The 16,627-nt window shown below is 32.9% G+C and overlaps 3 protein-coding genes across 4 annotated transcripts; 1 reads left to right on the top strand and 2 right to left on the bottom strand.

Annotated features, from left to right (window-relative positions):
• The first annotated feature begins 113 nt into the window (after positions 1-113).
• LOC122593790 (peroxidase 24-like) lies at positions 114-1,393 on the top strand. Its single transcript, XM_043766242.1, has 4 exons — positions 114-326; positions 433-624; positions 724-889; positions 984-1,393. The coding sequence occupies exons 1-4, from the start codon at positions 114-116 to the stop codon at positions 1,391-1,393; spliced, it is 981 nt and encodes a 326-aa protein (XP_043622177.1).
• A 332-nt stretch (positions 1,394-1,725) lies between these two features.
• LOC122598734 (ornithine transcarbamylase, chloroplastic) lies at positions 1,726-7,215 on the bottom strand. 2 transcript variants are annotated; one of them, XM_043771281.1, is made up of 8 exons: positions 7,148-7,215; positions 6,969-7,051; positions 6,066-6,193; positions 4,503-4,604; positions 4,061-4,395; positions 3,488-3,619; positions 3,127-3,402; positions 1,726-2,151 (listed from the first exon to the last, which is right to left on the bottom strand). In XM_043771281.1, the coding sequence occupies exons 3-8, from the start codon at positions 6,175-6,177 to the stop codon at positions 1,969-1,971; spliced, it is 1,140 nt and encodes a 379-aa protein (XP_043627216.1). In that variant the 5' UTR covers positions 6,178-6,193; positions 6,969-7,051; positions 7,148-7,215; the 3' UTR covers positions 1,726-1,968. The 2 variants fall into 2 exon arrangements, with proteins under 2 accessions (XP_043627216.1, XP_043627217.1); XM_043771282.1 differs by having other exon boundaries at positions 6,066-6,189.
• A 789-nt stretch (positions 7,216-8,004) lies between these two features.
• On the bottom strand, positions 8,005-14,911 carry LOC122598760 (calcium-binding protein 39). The gene is made up of 12 exons (XM_043771283.1): positions 14,704-14,911; positions 13,923-14,087; positions 13,714-13,832; positions 13,437-13,511; positions 11,930-12,023; positions 11,767-11,826; positions 11,081-11,146; positions 10,895-10,993; positions 9,556-9,600; positions 9,375-9,477; positions 9,184-9,272; positions 8,005-8,313 (listed from the first exon to the last, which is right to left on the bottom strand). The coding sequence occupies exons 1-11, from the start codon at positions 14,818-14,820 to the stop codon at positions 9,184-9,186; spliced, it is 1,032 nt and encodes a 343-aa protein (XP_043627218.1). The 5' UTR covers positions 14,821-14,911; the 3' UTR covers positions 8,005-8,313.
• Positions 14,912-16,627: the final 1,716 nt, after the last annotated feature.

Below are 16,627 nucleotides of genomic sequence, written 5' to 3'. Positions count from 1 at the left end.
CTTTAGCTTAATAGTATATTGATCACAACCCTCAAAGGCTTCTATACAAGCTATTTGAATCAAAGGTGAATATATGTATATCAACCCATAAACATCAACCCAAATAAGTCAACATGATTCAAGTAGTAATTCTTCGATTCATGTTAGCTTCCATTTTGGTGATTGGGTGCATAGGTGGTGAGTTAAAAATGAAATATTATGAGAAACTATGTGATACGGTTTCGGTTGAGAATACAGTACGGGAGATTGTATGGAGCAAAGTTGCCGCGACTCCTGCATTGGCAGCAAAGCTTTTAAGGCTTCATTACCATGATTGCTTTGTTCGGGTTAAGTAAATTATCCTAAATTTGCATACTTGTTAGTACTATCCTGTAGATGGGTTTGAAGAATTACTTCAGCTTTATTGACACTCCTAACTTTTCATTTCTGCAGGGATGTGACGGTTCGATACTGTTGGACCCTACAGTAAATACAACCACGGAAAAAACAGCAGGACCTAATAGATCTGTTTCTGGGTATGATGTTATTGATGAAATAAAGGAAAAGCTAGAAGTTGATTGTCCAGGGGTTGTTTCTTGTGCTGATATTGTTGCATTAGCAGCTAGAGATGCTGTGTCATTCCAAGTAAGTTGTAGAATACATATAATTGTATGTAAATGGATACATACCAAGTATTCTATTACATAATTTACTTTTTCGTTTGTGTTTGTGGGAAATATTCAGTTTCAAACAGAAATGTGGCCGGTTTTAACTGGTAGAAAAGACGGGAAATTTTCATTGGCATCAGAGGTTGGTGTCAATTTACCATCTGCAAACGCCAATTTCACAACACTCCTGGACCAATTCGGAACCAAGGGATTAGGCCTTGATGATCTTGTAACACTTTCAGGTATACAACATCTTATACTTCTTATCTAAAGCTATTTATACAATGTATTCACAAGTGTTTGTGTGTATATATGTTGAGTATCTAAATTAAATAGGGGCACATACAATTGGAATCTCGCGTTGCATCCTGATTGCAAGAAGGCTCCACAACTTTACCGGAGTAGGAGATGCTGATCCTTCTCTCAACACAACTTATGCACAAACACTGAGGAATATATGCCCAAACCCTGTGAACTCAACCACTCTTCTTGAAATGGATCCTGATAGCTCCCTCACCTTTGATTCCGATTACTATAGGTCATTGAACCAACATAAAGGTCTATTCGTATCTGATGCAGCATTACTCACAAACCCAAAATCAGCTCATATAGCACAAGTTTTAGAAAATCCCGCGGTTTTCTTTGCCCGGTTTGCTAGATCTATGGTACGAATGGGTGCTATCGAAGTCCTTACAAATGGTCAAGGACAAGTCAGGAGAAATTGTCGTGTCATTAATGATGAATGATGATAACTAGAACTGATACATCCACGCTGTTTCTTGCTTCTATTGTTATTCTTCTTGTAAACTTTAAAGTGTCCAAAAAGATAGAACAATGAATACTATGTGCAGCAACTGCATAAAGGTTTGACATCTATATAATTTAAATGTGTTTTGGACCGAAACCCTTGAGTTTTAGCAAGAACAGACAAGGTTCATAAAATATCAAAGTATTAGAAAAATGTATGATTTCATTACTAGTTTTTTTGTAAGTTTCTACCAAGAATGGAATTTTGGTGGTTGTTTTAGAAACTTTCAATCTAGCTTGTAATCAAACTTAATACTACAATGATGCACAATTCATGGTAACTAGGCGTTGCCTATTTGCTGGACAACAAGCCACACACAAAAACTGTTTAAGCTACAACCGCCTTTGCAAATCACTGGTTCAATACTTGATCCAATATCTTAAAAGTCAAACATGATCAACCCGGCAACCAACTCAGCCAATAACCAGTTGTGAAGAACCTTTAAATGTAAAACAGACTAGAGACTGAGGGGTTTCAGATAGAAAAGCTCTATAAGAACCACATACTTGATGTTTAAAGGCCAAGTGAATGTAGCATAATTGCATTCTGTGCATGCATTCGATTCTCAGCCTGAGGAAAGACAATAGAGTTTGGAGCTTCAATGACTCCATTAGTGACTTCTACACCTCGTTCTGCTGGTAAACAGTGCATGAAGTAAGCCTGGGGTCCAGCTATCTTCATAAGTTCTTCATCCACCTGCCAAAACAAAGGGAGAAAATTCAGGATCGGGTGTTAGTCGACTAAAAGTTAAAGTCAATCATTATGAAACTCAAACTTAATACGCCTCCAATCATTCAGCTCTATGATTGTTCTTAGTATAGTTGAATGAGAGCGTAAGCTTTAAAAACACTTGTGGAATAACTTCGACCCATTAGACACATTTCCTTTTAAGCAGTTTCTTATTCTATCCTTTTGACCCATTAGAAAAAAGGGTGAATATCATATATCCCCTTATTAACTTTGTAAATCACACATATACAATAACATAATATCAAATATAACCAATCTAAATACTAATTTTCTCATATATACCCATTTCATTAAAAGATTTAGGGATAATTGCATATAATACAATTTGTCATCAAAAAAAAAAAAGATTAGCAGAGGTAGCGAAATGGGCGGGCCAAGCAGGTGGGTAACTGATGGGTGTTCTTTTGGCACAGGTAGTGTATGGGTCAAGTTGATCTCAGTTGCTTTTTTCCATTTAACTTAAACATTTTATGAGCAATTAACGTATCAAATATGATACAGAAACTATATCATTATGATAATAATAATAATAAGTAGAGGTGGCAATTTTGAAACCATAGTACTTTTATGTATAGGTCGAATCAGGACATCAGGTTAAGTTATTTTATAGCGTACAATTGATATATAAATCTAGATAGGCAATGGTTCCAAAGTGCTCGTAAGGCACCTCCTAGATAGTTTCAGTATACGATCTAATTGTCATTAACTGTTCTTGCAATCATTTTGAGACACAACTTATATTTATCAAAATATTTGAATAATAAAATAAATGTGAACAAAAAGAGTTCAAATGCTAACCTGACCTGCCTGTAAATTATCTTTACCCGTTTTGACCCAACCGTTACCCAACCCATTTAACCTGTCAGCTTTGTCACATCTGAAAACCATACAAAATTATAAACACAAGCCTAGAGCAGTTACCTGGAATCCTTGAAACACTTGACGGCGATATGCAGCTTCTTCCTTTTGGCCCATGCTGGCCCAAACATCTGAATACACAACATCTGCCCCTTTAACAGCTTCTTTTGGATCATTAGTGATCTCAATTTTTCCCACTCCAGCCTGTTGAGCTTTTTCAACAGTCTTTGCATCAGGTTCAAAACCTTTAGGGCACGCACATACAAAATGGAACGGTACTACGGAAGCAAGCAATAGCCATGAATGCACAATGTTGTTCCCATCTCCAACATACACAACCTGAGTTTTTATGATCACATCATATTACAGAAGGTGAGCAGATCAAATAAATCCTACTTTTAGCTCCGTGGGTCAAAGGTAATACCTTGGTTCCCTCAATTTGACCAATGTGTTCAATCATTGTAAGAGCATCAGCCATGATTTGGCATGGATGATTATAGTCTGTCAGACCATTAATTACAGGGACGCTTGAGTAATTAGCAAGATCCAAAAGATCCTACAATACACAGAAGCAATACTAAGTTGAGCAAAAAAACCACAGGATCATTGATCGTGCCAAAAGACCAGTTGTAGCATGATGAACAGGGAGGGTAAAAGGTCAAAACGGGTTTGGGTGAAATAGGCATTAAAAGTTACGGACGGGGTCGGTCAATTGATCCACAACCACCTGTTTGTCTTGTTTTCAGCTTCTTTATTAAGAATGCATGTGTAAAATATAATTGCAAAAACAAACCATAACAGCCAACAATTTTTTTTGATAAAAACGACGTGGGAGGTTGTATACATTGAAGTGACACTTTGACAAACTTTGAATCCATTCCCTTTTAAGATTTCTTTTTTCACCCATAAGACTAGATTATAACATAACCCAGTTCTACCCATACAAGAAAAAAGGTAATTGCCACCTCAACAACAGAATATGTAGTTGTTAGCTAACCTGATGAGCAAAAAGTCGGGCCATGATAATATCATTGTAGCGAGATAGGACACGAGCAACATCACGAGTTTCTTCCCGCTTACCCATTTCAATATCCTTGGGACCCAAATATATAGCATGGCCACCAAGTAGATAAAATCCTGTTTCAAAGGAGACACGTGTCCTCATGGAGGGCTTGGCAAATATCATAGCCATTGTTTTCCCCTTGAATGGAAGATAAGTTCTCTCTCCTGATTTTAGCAACGCCTTCACCTCTTTAGCTCTGTCCAAAATTTGTAATATAGTTCCTCTATCAAAATCGTTAATGTGGAGAAAGTCCCTTAACCCTGTCTTCTCTGAAAATAAATCATAAATAATGAAAATGAGTCGTTTTAAAAATACATAATATAATAAAGCAAGAAGGTTCCAATTACAAGCCATAAATTAGAACAGAATGGAGTACCTTCAACACAAGACAATGCAGATCTGATTTGCAGAGCCTTGGTTGGCTTTTTGACTGACCCATTGACCTTCAGTCTGTCAGTTTTGGCTCCACGAACAAATTCTGTAAAACATTCACTTCAATGAGTTACCTATATGCAATCAGCCAATATATTTAATGTGGGCTTATAGGAGTGCCCAGCGATAAATGCTTGACATTCTCCGAAGGAAGCGTTGGGTTTGATTCTTGCCAGCTTCAACTCCTTGGGTGGCCTCGTTTTTTCAAAACTATATATAGAAAATGCAACTACTTAAAAAATTTATTAGAAGTCTAAACCACGTAATATAATGGATTGGTTACCAAAAAGACCAACCTAACTTTGGTATTCATTGTATATCAACTTACTAAAATTTAGCCAATCGACAAATAAAAGCAGTTTTTTGTATCCTGATTATACGTTCCTGTTGAATGAACAGCCATAAGTCATATACCGCATAATTGGTGATCTGGTGTTTTTACCAATTGGACAACATATTTTAGACCTTAAGTAAAATAGAAAATTAACATATTTATCTTCGTTTTTTCATCACTCGCCACCATCTTCCATCACCAGACCACCTTTGCCAACAAACCTCCACCATCCTTCATTACTTCCGCCATGGAATCATAAAAGTACAAGTGATGACTAAAAATCAATTAAGCATGAATTTTTAACTATATTTAAGTCAAGAACACCCTAAAATGTTTAAAGCTGCTGACTGAGGAGAAAGTAAACAATGTTATATTGTGTCGTGAGAGACTCGGGTTCAATATCGATGCAAACAAATCAGCATGGGGATTTCGCAGGTACCAATGCGGTACTTGGGATCAAGGGGTTCCCTAGTTCCATCAATCTACCCTTTTTATAAATGCTTTTTAAAATGCTATGTAATTAACAGTTATAATCACATTTACCCACATACAAGGTCAACAATATTACTCTTAATGCAAAACTTATAACCAGGGGATATATCTATATCTATATCTATACTATCTTATAAAGCATTTTGCCCTTTTTTAAAATCTCAAAAGATGATTTGAACTACCTAAATTACCCTCCTTCTTTATTCACTAATTTAAACATCTCTACCTAATATACCTTAATACCCTTAAATCTCAACCACTCATTTTTTTCTCTCTCCTCAAACCTCAACCACTCATTTTTTTCTCTCTCCTCCATAAATCATTTTATTCCTCTAATTTATTCAAAATCTTTTATCTCAAAAACCGTATATCGATAAATTATAAAAATTGTATAGGTGTTCTTAAAATTTCATGCTCTTTCATTAGAGATGTCACTCGATATACTTTCGACGAATTTTAAAATCCGAGTACGGAGCCCGTACGGCTAAGGCATTTGGCTATCACACTCTATGACTTATCACCTCCTATGACCTATCACCCCTACCATTTCACCGCCGCATTGCTTGGGTACTATTGCTCGTTTAAACTAAATGAATATATGCTGATGTGATAAAAAAAAAGATGATTATACAGACTAACATATTGGATATGTAATACTTAATGAACGGAACAGAAGATGACCTTTGCTCGCATTGTCCAAATTTATGCATGAGGTTGTGGTCCTAAACCCGTAAATCTGATCATGGGAAACTTCTAACCCCAATTTTGCTGGCATCAAAGATGCATACGCCATTTTCTGAGATGCCTGGCTACACAAATTTCCAAAAAAAACACCATCAATCCATTAGTATTCCCCTATGCATCTATATAGCACAGAATACATAGAATTCTTAAAGCCACTTAACTATCATACAGAGATATAGCTCCGAAAATAAGACACTTTCGTTCATAATTTTTTAATTCACACGAATACGAATACTTTTCAGTTTTCAGACACAATTACATCATCCCTACTAAGTAGGTAATATAACTTCTGAGGTCAAGAACTGAACTTTCATGAAATTATGAATGATGAATGATAAATTACTGGTGAATCTAGTAAGTTATGTATACGATTCAAGATGTCGAGTTTAGAAACAAATATAGACGTATAGAATACACATAAAGAACAACTATTTCCTCAAGAAACAACACTCACATTTGGTTAAGCACATCATTCATGTATGAAAAAGTGATGTTGATTAAAGTGAGAACTAAAAAAAAATGTTCAAGATTTATGTATAAAACCAAAAGCATCTGATTTGATTTGTTCACATGGAAATTAAAAGGTAATTTTATTTTAATTGTTACTTTTTTTTCTTATTTCAACTTATATAGAAACAAACCCCCTAAAAATAAGAATAAAAACATTTAAGCACAACGCTTTTAAGCAAATTCGAACATATGTTTATGTTAAGCAAAACCCACACACACACTAAGCAATAAGCAATTTGCATGCATAGATTTAAGTAAGAGTAAAAAGGACAAATTTATTTGAAATAAACTGAAAATGAAAATAAAAAAGAATGAAGTGTATTTATTTACCTGATTAAAGAAAGAGTCAAAAACCCTAATTACAATGTGAATGAAGCTTTCAGTGTCTGTGTGTAATCAAATGATCGTAATAACTGCAAAACATATTACTTTACTTTTGTATAATATATATATATATATGTGTGTGTGTGTGTGTGTGTGTATGAGAATGAGAATGTAAGCATTTTTACCTGTTGGAATGGCGGAGAGCAGCAGTGTTTGTGGGTGGGTGGGTTTTATCACACAAGAAGATTATTTGTTTGTTTGTCACATCATCATTTATAAGAATAACTATAAATGATGCTCTGTGTGTGGGTTGGAACCCGGTTCAAAACCCGGTTTGACCCCAAATCGGTTTCAAATCGAGTCGGGTTGGGTCAAACCCGGTTTTGGTTCCGTTGACCAAAAACCGGTTCGGTTTTGTTTCAAACCAGTTTTTAGTGACCAATTTGTTATTAATATAAGCATATTTTCAAATAATTTCATTTTACATTAAATTTAGACTAAAATTATATATTAATTGGAGATATTCTTTGATCTTTTCACTATCACCATTTTTATGATATGTAACAGTATTACGTATTCCTACACGTGTTATATATATATGAAATTATGAATATGAATATGAATGAATGAATCTTTTATGGCTTTCTACAACTAGCCTATGGAAAAACAAGTCTGACCCAAGAGGTTTAATGAATATTTGTATTTATTTTTGATCGGCTATAAATTTTATTACTAAAACTTCGGCGGAAAAAAGACGAACTCATTAACCATAACGACCATACTACAACTAGAGACCCACATATACGACAAGGAAACAATAGAGTGAAAGACAACGACACTACTTTCCATACCCCCGTTATGGAGAATCCGATTTTCGTGTTTCCACAATGAATATCTGTATTTTTAATGAAAACGTAAATCAAGTTCTATGAGAAATCAAAACCCATCAACATATTGAATTACATAAGCAACCGATGACTATTTCGTCACATGCTACATTAAGCACCGCCCAGCAAGAAAACGGAAATACAACTATCTAACGTGATTCAATGTCTGTTTATAGCCACAATAAGAAAATGACAATTATAATGCGTCGCTAAGACTTGTGTACAAGAAAAATTATAACATATATAAAGGCAACGCCACATCACTACATACATTTGATATTACATATAAATCAGAAACCAGTTGTAAGACTTGATTCTCAAACAATAGATTGTAGCAAACTGAAAAATGATGTCCAGCTAGCCAGATATTATGGGCTTATATTTGATACACATAATCAGGTTAGGAACCAAAGGCAGCTGTTGGCTACTATTTGACCAACGAAAGTCAAATGCTGGTTCTGTATCTGCAAACACAAGTTACAAAAAGGACAAAACTTGATTATCAATGACTGCAACTTCACTTTCATGTAACCATTCAATTGGCAACAGTATTTTGGTCTAATCACGACTAAACTGGTTAAGTCAGGCTAACTTGATTCAAGTCAAAGAGTTATTAAACACCAAATGGACAATAATTACACCTGCCTTGGTTTATAAACATATTGGGATACAAGCAAACTTTACAAGATACTAATATAATGGTTGTAAAAAACAATTTTCAATATCTTGGAATGCAGATTCAAGGGTCGGTATTAAGCAATAATGGTGATTGTGACCCATTTACTTTTTCAATGAGTCAATTTGGTTATATTTTTTTATCCAAATGGGCCAAATAATAGATAACTGACCCATTATCGGTCCCCCACGAACCGTCCCAATGCCCACATTATAGAGTGTAACAATATTGTTAAAGGGACATGAGATCAGGATTTAATCCTCACTTCTGCGCTTATGTTGCATATCCCTGACAACTACGCTAAGGACTTGCAAAAAGGAGAATGGGTCAAACAGCTTGAAAATCGCCTAGATAGTAAAAATTTTTATGCAAATAATCCTTTAAATAATTTTACTCGAGACCTAGATTTTATGGTAATATTTTTTTTTGCAATCACGATTAATGCTTTAATAAAGGAATAAAAATGGTCAACCCAACCTAACCTGTTTTAACCCATGCTGAAAACTAACTGGTTTCCCCTCAAAACTGTTATAACCAGTTTCCCAACTTGTCTGACCCACCCATCTATCCACTTCTAATATCAGTGTTGGCCACACAACAGTATCAGAGCTAGGGTTGGATCTTCACACGAATAAATGAAACACAAAGAAAATATTACCTAAGAATCAAGATTTGAGAGCTGAGCTACTCTTTCTATTTCTTTAATAATCATTTCTTTTTCCTCGTCAAATTGATCATCATCTCCACCTGAGACATAGGTGTTAAGAAATAATGACCATTTGGAACATCGTAAAAAACCCAAAGGACTTGAGGCTCTATGTAAAGTAAACATATATCAAACTAATGCACCTTTTCCAGCAGATAGATTGTTTAGCAATTCCAGCAATCTTTCATGGTTCTTTGCTAATATGACTTTTATTTCTCGAGGCTTGTGGGGATTAGCCACAAATATCTGCAGGTAAAAGATCATAAGGCAACGAAATGAAACCCTGAATAAGGTAAACAGTTTAATCTACGAAACAGTTTTTACCTTAAATATGTGGAATGCAGACATCTGGATGTTTTTGCTTGAATCCTGTAAGAAACAATAAAACTTGTCAACAATAAAAGTTTGGAGGAAATTACTATGAAAAATATACGTAATTCATTTAAGAATTAAGATTTACATATTTATTGTATGATTTGTATCTGAAGTTCAGAACTAGTTGTTTGTGGCTACTTTGAGATCTCAACTAATAATATATCATGAAAGACATCTCAAGTAGCAGATCATGGTACAGGATACCACCAAACAACAAGAAGGATCATTAGCTATAGGGATTATCGATCATAAATTGATAATTGAAAAAAGGAGTGATCAAGCAAGGACATAATTAACTTATTGATAGTACTCTATTTTGAGCAGACTATACATCTTTTATCAAGACTAAATAAATAAGTTTGATTGAATATAACGCTAGGTACTGTTAGATGTACGGTTTTTTGCGTCAGTATAGCTTTATTGTGTTATTAGCTAATCAAGTGGGGCGACATACCCGGATTAAGAAATTATAATATAAATATAGGTTTTAGGTAAAATATAACTAGTATTAAAGTAAAACAAATAAAACAATAGGTTTCTCTTCACTGAAAATCACCGTGCATCATGAAAATCATCATGCATCAATTAGATAGGTTTTAATGAACCTTTTGTTATAATGTCATTTAAGTTGACTAAATCCAATTAGATAGGACAAGGAATGTTTGTTCAAACTGGACTTCAAAGTTTTTTTCAAAAAAAGTTTAGCTAGATTACCTTCGACTTAACTAATAGTGCCTGGAAAAGTCGGGTTGGTGGCCCATTGGTAAGGTCTTAAACCTTAGGGAAATCCATCAGGGTTCGAATCCAACTTCTTACATTGTAGGAGTGGATTATTGGGGGGATTTTTGAGAGTCTCGATTTCATCCCAGGCATGCGTGGTTCAAGCTCCGCATACTGCCCAATTGGATGTCACTGTGGTGTCTCGAATGCTAACTACTAACTACTAATTCGTTGTTCAAACAAACATAAAAAAAAATAGTGATTGGAAAAGATGGTGCAAATGTAATGTATGTATAGACGTGCATAGATGTATGTGTTGGTGTGTGCATATATGTACAATAATTGTGTATGTATATTTGTGTACGCATGTATGTATACGGATGTATTTGTATGTGACCTGTGTGTGTATATATACATACATACATAAATGTGTGGGTATGTCCCTCTCTGACTCTCATAAGAAACTTCTAACATGAATGTAACTAGTCATAAGGTGAATAAAACACAAGCTAGTCACTATTATAGCAGCAAGAACATTAATAATAAACCAAGAGAAGTATTCAATTACCGTTAGCAATGTCATCATGACTTTGAAGTGTTGGACTTCCGCAATGTATCGTTTCATTGTTTGGGAGCTTGGAGGCTCCAAAAGGAATTCCGATAGAAGCTACCGTCCACAAACATCTATTAATTAATTTGTTTCACCAACCACATAGACATAAAAGAAAAACTTTAACATAATTGGACAACTAACCTTCAAAGATTGTCTTCTCGTTACATAGTTAGTAGAGGTTAAAAGTTTCTCATAATGCTCAAAGAACTGAAATGATGTTAAATATAAATCAGCTACACGATTAACGTGGCATTTTACATTTACTAATGATCATTTAAAAAAATGAACAAATACATATACCCTTAACTTTTTATTCAATAACAATTCTACATACAATGCATGGTGAAATCATACTTTTGTAATATGACCAATACTTTTGTACAACACATTATAATAATGTTACAGGTGATTGTATCGTGAAAAAATCATGTTAAAAAACACCGTTATTTAATGAACTAGTTCACTTATGAATTATGATAAACCCTTATTACGAGTCAACATAGCATCATCAATGTTAAGAGTTCTTATTGACATCTTGTATTGAACTCGCCTCGGGTCTAATAATTATAGCAAAAAGTAGCTAATTTGAGGTTGCGGTTGATACACAAATTGTTCAAAGTGTTGCTCATTCTTTAAATTGCTCGCATGGTTTGGTAAGCAATGTTTGTATTGATGAGTTGATATTAATCATGTAACAAATAAAAGTAGTTAAATTCTATACTGCTAGATTTAAATTTATTAACTATTCATCAAATATATCACCATATTTCGCATTAAAAGGTGATAATCTCTACTTAGCGTTCAGACCCATAAAGAAAGACGCAAACCTCGTCATAATGAGATTTTAAGAATTCGGCTACCGCATCTGGATGTTTGGTAAGCAGGTCCTGATTAGAATTGGTATAACAATATGTTAGAGACAGCATATATGTTAGATTGTAACATGCCTTTTCTGCCAACAAACTTGACTTATAGAGTCAAAGATCTGACCTTGAAGGTGGAAAATGCATCTGAAGCAACATCAAAGTTAGCCAGCTCCACATACTTGAAAAAAAGCTCAAAGCTTGGAGACTCCAATATATATCTGAAACAACATTTCATATAACCAATGTCATACTTTCAACTGAAAATAAACTAATTTGTGAATATAAATTTCTTTATCTTATAATGGCACAAAAAGAATGTCAGGAAGTAAACTACATGGAACTAGAAATTTTGTGAGCAAACAATCTTTTTTGAAATTAACTTCCATAGAAAAATTTAAACTTTAATCTGTTTTTTATCTAAGTCCTAGGATCCTCTCTTTTAATTTTTTTTTTTATGCATAGTTGCTATTTATGTGAGTGAGGGGAATAGTGATTTTCGATAAATGGTGGATACCATTTGTGTATCCTTTGAGTCGATTCAAGATGTTGAAGAAATCTAAGATTATCTACAGCCTTTATAATTTGATTTTTGGCATATGCAACTTGAATTCATATCCACGTCAAGGTTGACGTAGGGGTTACTTCAGCAGAAGTTGTCGAGTGAAAAATTACCTTTGCCGACACTGACAAAAAATCTGCAATTTTGGAGCTAAAATTAGAGACTAGAACATATATATGCATAATACTCACTCAACTTGGGGACAACCACGTTCTCGAAGAAACACAAAAACCCAACCATATTCCCCTAAAGTGATATGGCTACTAGACTCTTGTTTGTGCATCCTATATTGTTCTGTTGCAGTCACCACTCAAAATCAATTATATCTTGCAAAACAAGCATCTTGAGACACTCAACAATCGAGAAAACTCGAAGCAGGCCCTCAACAAAGATTTCAACGTTATTTATCAACATGATTGGCTACACAGAGTAAGATAACCCTAAAAGGAAACCGAGGTTATGTCTGATTTGTTTCAGTATTAATCAATGAACACAACTTGAAGCCACAATTCTAAGGCCAAGTTATGTGGCAAGGATATTGGTCTAAGAGAAATACTGGTGCACTTGATAGATGGAAGCCAAGAGCCATCTATCCTATCCTATAATATTTAAAATATACAGTATACTTCTATGTGTGTGTGATACAAGTAACATATACTTTAGTTAAGAGCACCAATTAGTGATTATCATCTCTACTTTCAAAATAAGATCGCCCTTCCCATATTTGGAGCACTTTTCACCTATTATATATTACTCAACGATTTTAGGATATAAGCAACGTCTGATGACCCGCCATACATCCAAACGCCCATTACGAGGATTCAACACTAGCTTTAATCTGTTTACTGAACTTATTGTAGTAGCAGTTTTGAGTGGAGCACATTGTACTATGCATAGTTTGGTAGCCATGCTAAAAAATGAGAAAATTAATCTAGCAGTTTCCTTATATCTAATTATTACTAAGTAAACTTATATAATCTCACATACCCTTTTAACTGAAACATCAAGAATTATTAAGTTATTAGCATATATACAAAACATTCAATTGGATATGAAAGCATAAATGTCTTACTTTGCAAGAGTCGGGTACTTGATGCATTCCCTCAGCATGTTTCCACAATTTAAGGAGATCTCCTTATTATCGTAACTGTTTAATATCCAATAAGTGAGCTTCTTACACCACAAACATATACCACGGTGTTTAATAAAATACTGTTGAAGCGTGATCATGACATAAAAAAAGAGGACAAATCTTACAAAGAAGAATGCATGCACAACAAATATCCTTGTAATATGAGAAAAAACAAAAACCAAAAAAAAAAAAAAAATCAAACATCAAATCAGCATACCATGACACCAAGAAGTCTAACAAATCTGAATGGTTCTCTAAAAATTGCACACAACAATGAGTTGATCCAACTTTTTGCTTCAACAAGATGGACCAGCATTGGACTAAATCTTTTCTTGCCTACATCAGAAGCACGATTATAATCATATGTAATATGTAGAATATAGTAGTTAAATATATAAGGAATGAAGCTAGACCATTATTGCTCACCTCCCATCCAAGTATAGATAGTTTATGAAAGAAAAGGCCAATTACATCCTCTTTACATATTTCGATTGTCAATTGTAAAATTTGATCTGTGTTCGGTTCAACCTCCCCATCACCTAAAAGAATAACTTTCATTGCACCAAAATTCTTCTCAACTTCTTCTAATGCCTGTATTCACCAATATATATCCATATATAATATATTAGTCTAAATATATAAAGATCTTACCTGTACCACATCCATCTATAAATAAAATGGTTTCCTTTGTAAACTACAACTATAGATCCATTATGCATTGGAAACCCGAAACCAAAATTAACGTTACAGATAAGCATGTTTTGAATTCACGATATCAAACCGTTACTCCTATACCACGAGATTCCCTCTCTTTACGGAATGACGTCTTTTATTTGTCGTTGTATCTATTAATTCCTTAAATTATCAAATTTGTCATTGTAACTTCTAGTTCTACAACCCATTACATAGTACTAATTTATCAATATCACATGATAACTTTCATTACACACTTTATAAGAAAAATAAGATGCATACATTGATACATACATACATGAACCATTTTCCCATTAGCAATTTATAACTATAACTTCTGCTAATATAAATGTGAGTTAAAAATCCAAGCTTTTTCCTAAATTTCAACCAAGATCTCAACTTTTCATGTTTGTATATTATAAAATTACGTACAAGTAAAACCCAATTCACCAAAATTATACACAATCCAAAAATTGTATAAAAAATTTATATAAAAAAAAGGGGGAAAAAGAACCTTTTCGAGTGATTTAACCTCAAGGACAGTTTTGGAATCAAGGCACATGAGACTATCTTTGATTGCTTTAGCGAGTTCTTGTGGGGTTTTTGGCCTTTTGAAGAATGAAAACGACATCGTTTGATCAATCAAATGGGAAATAATGAAAATCACCAGATGATTATGCAGTGAGACTAGTAAGATGGTAATGAGCAAACCGAACTGAACAACTATGATGAGAGCTAATTTGAAGTTTTATTTCTTATAATGACGTGTCAAACCATTATTTTTGGTACCATTTAGCGTATTAAATTGTTTTTAACTTTTTTAATTACTGCCGATTTGTCTTTTTACAGTTTTGTTATTAATATACTCGTATATATTAAAAACAAATATACGAAAATACGTGTAAAGAATAATAACGAGTCATTTTACTTCTTTGGGTCCGTTTTTATTTTCTTAATGGATCAACTTCATTTTCCTTTGGACTCATTTTATATTCTTAATTTTGGGCTTGATAAATTATGTTTTGATCTTTTAAATTGTTTCTAATTTGTTTACAAAGATCACTTATTTTAATTGCATATTATTATTTTTTAAGTTTGTAACATATTTAAGATTATCTCATCTTAGTACAAGTGAATTATTACATAGTATATATACATATAATAGTAGGGTATATATTTTGAATATATATACATCTAATCATCTCCGAAAAATTTGTTTGCAATATTTATTAGTTTCAATGTTATTTTGGTTGATGTTTTATTATTATGAATTTTTTTTTCACTTTCTATTTTCAATGATTTAGGAAATTAACTTTAATTATGTTTGTATTATTATTTTGTATTTTTATTTTAAATATTCTACTTTCATACTTATTATCTTTTAAAATGTATATAATATATTAATTTGTTATAAATTTATACTGTCGATTTTTTTTTAATTTATAATTGCTTACTCATTAAAAAATCAATATCAACTCAAGTTTTGAGCTATATAATGTTTCTAAAAGCATGTAAATGCGTGCAGAGAATAGTAACGGGTCATTTTATTTCTTTGGACCCGTTTTTATTTTCTTAACGAGCCAACTTAATTTTATTTTGGACCCATCTTATATTCTTAATTTTGAGTTTGATAAATTATGTTTTGATCTTTTAAATAAAGAATAGTAACGGGTTATTTTATTTCTTTGGGCCCATTTTTATTTTCTTAGTGGGTCACTTTATTTTCTTTTGGAACCATCTTATATTCTTAATTTTGGGTTTCACAAATTATGTTTTAATCTTTTAAATTGTTTCCAATTTGTTTACAAAAGATCACTTATTTTAATTGCATAATATTATTTTTTAAGTTTTTAACATTTTTAAAATTATCTCATTTGAGTACAAGTGAACCATTACATAGTATATATACGCATAACATTATGGTATATATTTTGAATATATACACCTAACCATCTCCGAAAAATTTGCTTCAAATACTTATTAGTTTCAATGTTATTTCGGTTGATGTTTAAATTATTATGGATTATTTTTTTTCACTTTCTATTTTCAATGATTTAAGAAATTAGCTTTAATTATGTTTTTATTATTAATTTGTTTTTTTATTTTAAATATTCTACTTTTATACTTATTATCTTTTAGAATTTATATAATATATTAATCTGTTATAAAATTATATCGTCGATTTTTTCTAATTTATAATTGCTTACCCATTAAAAAATCAATATCAACTCAAGTTTTGAACTAAATAATGTTTCTAAAAGCATGTAATAATTTTTACATAGTACGGAACACAATAAATATAATGTCTCCCGGGGCATCGCCCGAGTAACGTATCTCGTTTTTCTTAATAGTTAATTTCTATAACTCTATGGTCGTGTTTCGCGTTTGTTTCACAGAATTTGATGGAATATGATGAAATTGGAATTAAATTTCATTCC

Source organism: Erigeron canadensis, chromosome 1, assembly GCF_010389155.1.
Source record: "Erigeron canadensis isolate Cc75 chromosome 1, C_canadensis_v1, whole genome shotgun sequence".
Lineage (NCBI taxonomy): Eukaryota > Viridiplantae > Streptophyta > Magnoliopsida > Asterales > Asteraceae > Erigeron > Erigeron canadensis.
Note: the sequence above shows the minus strand (reverse complement) of the source record. Positions and strands in the feature narration are given on the sequence as shown.

Excerpts from the sequence above, each read along its gene's own strand:
- LOC122593790 (XM_043766242.1), top strand. The coding sequence starts at position 114 with ATGATTCAAGTAGTAATTCTTCGATTCATGTTAGCTTCCATTTTGGTG. Across the intron at positions 625-723 it reads GAGATGCTGTGTCATTCCAA|TTTCAAACAGAAATGTGGCC; the intron begins GTAAGTTGTAGA and ends GGAAATATTCAG. Across the intron at positions 890-983 it reads TGATCTTGTAACACTTTCAG|GGGCACATACAATTGGAATC; the intron begins GTATACAACATC and ends TAAATTAAATAG.
- LOC122598734 (XM_043771281.1), bottom strand. The coding sequence starts at position 6,177 with ATGGCGTATGCATCTTTGATGCCAGCAAAATTGGGGTTAGAAGTTTCC. Across the intron at positions 4,396-4,502 it reads TGCATTGTCTTGTGTTGAAG|AGAAGACAGGGTTAAGGGAC; the intron begins GTACTCCATTCT and ends ATTTATTTTCAG. Across the intron at positions 3,620-4,060 it reads CCCGACTTTTTGCTCATCAG|GATCTTTTGGATCTTGCTAA; the intron begins GTTAGCTAACAA and ends TGTGTATTGTAG.
- LOC122598760 (XM_043771283.1), bottom strand. The coding sequence starts at position 14,820 with ATGTCGTTTTCATTCTTCAAAAGGCCAAAAACCCCACAAGAACTCGCT. Across the intron at positions 13,833-13,922 it reads TATCTATACTTGGATGGGAG|GCAAGAAAAGATTTAGTCCA; the intron begins GTGAGCAATAAT and ends CTTCTGATGTAG. Across the intron at positions 11,147-11,766 it reads TAAAATCTCATTATGACGAG|TTCTTTGAGCATTATGAGAA; the intron begins GTTTGCGTCTTT and ends ACATCATTTCAG.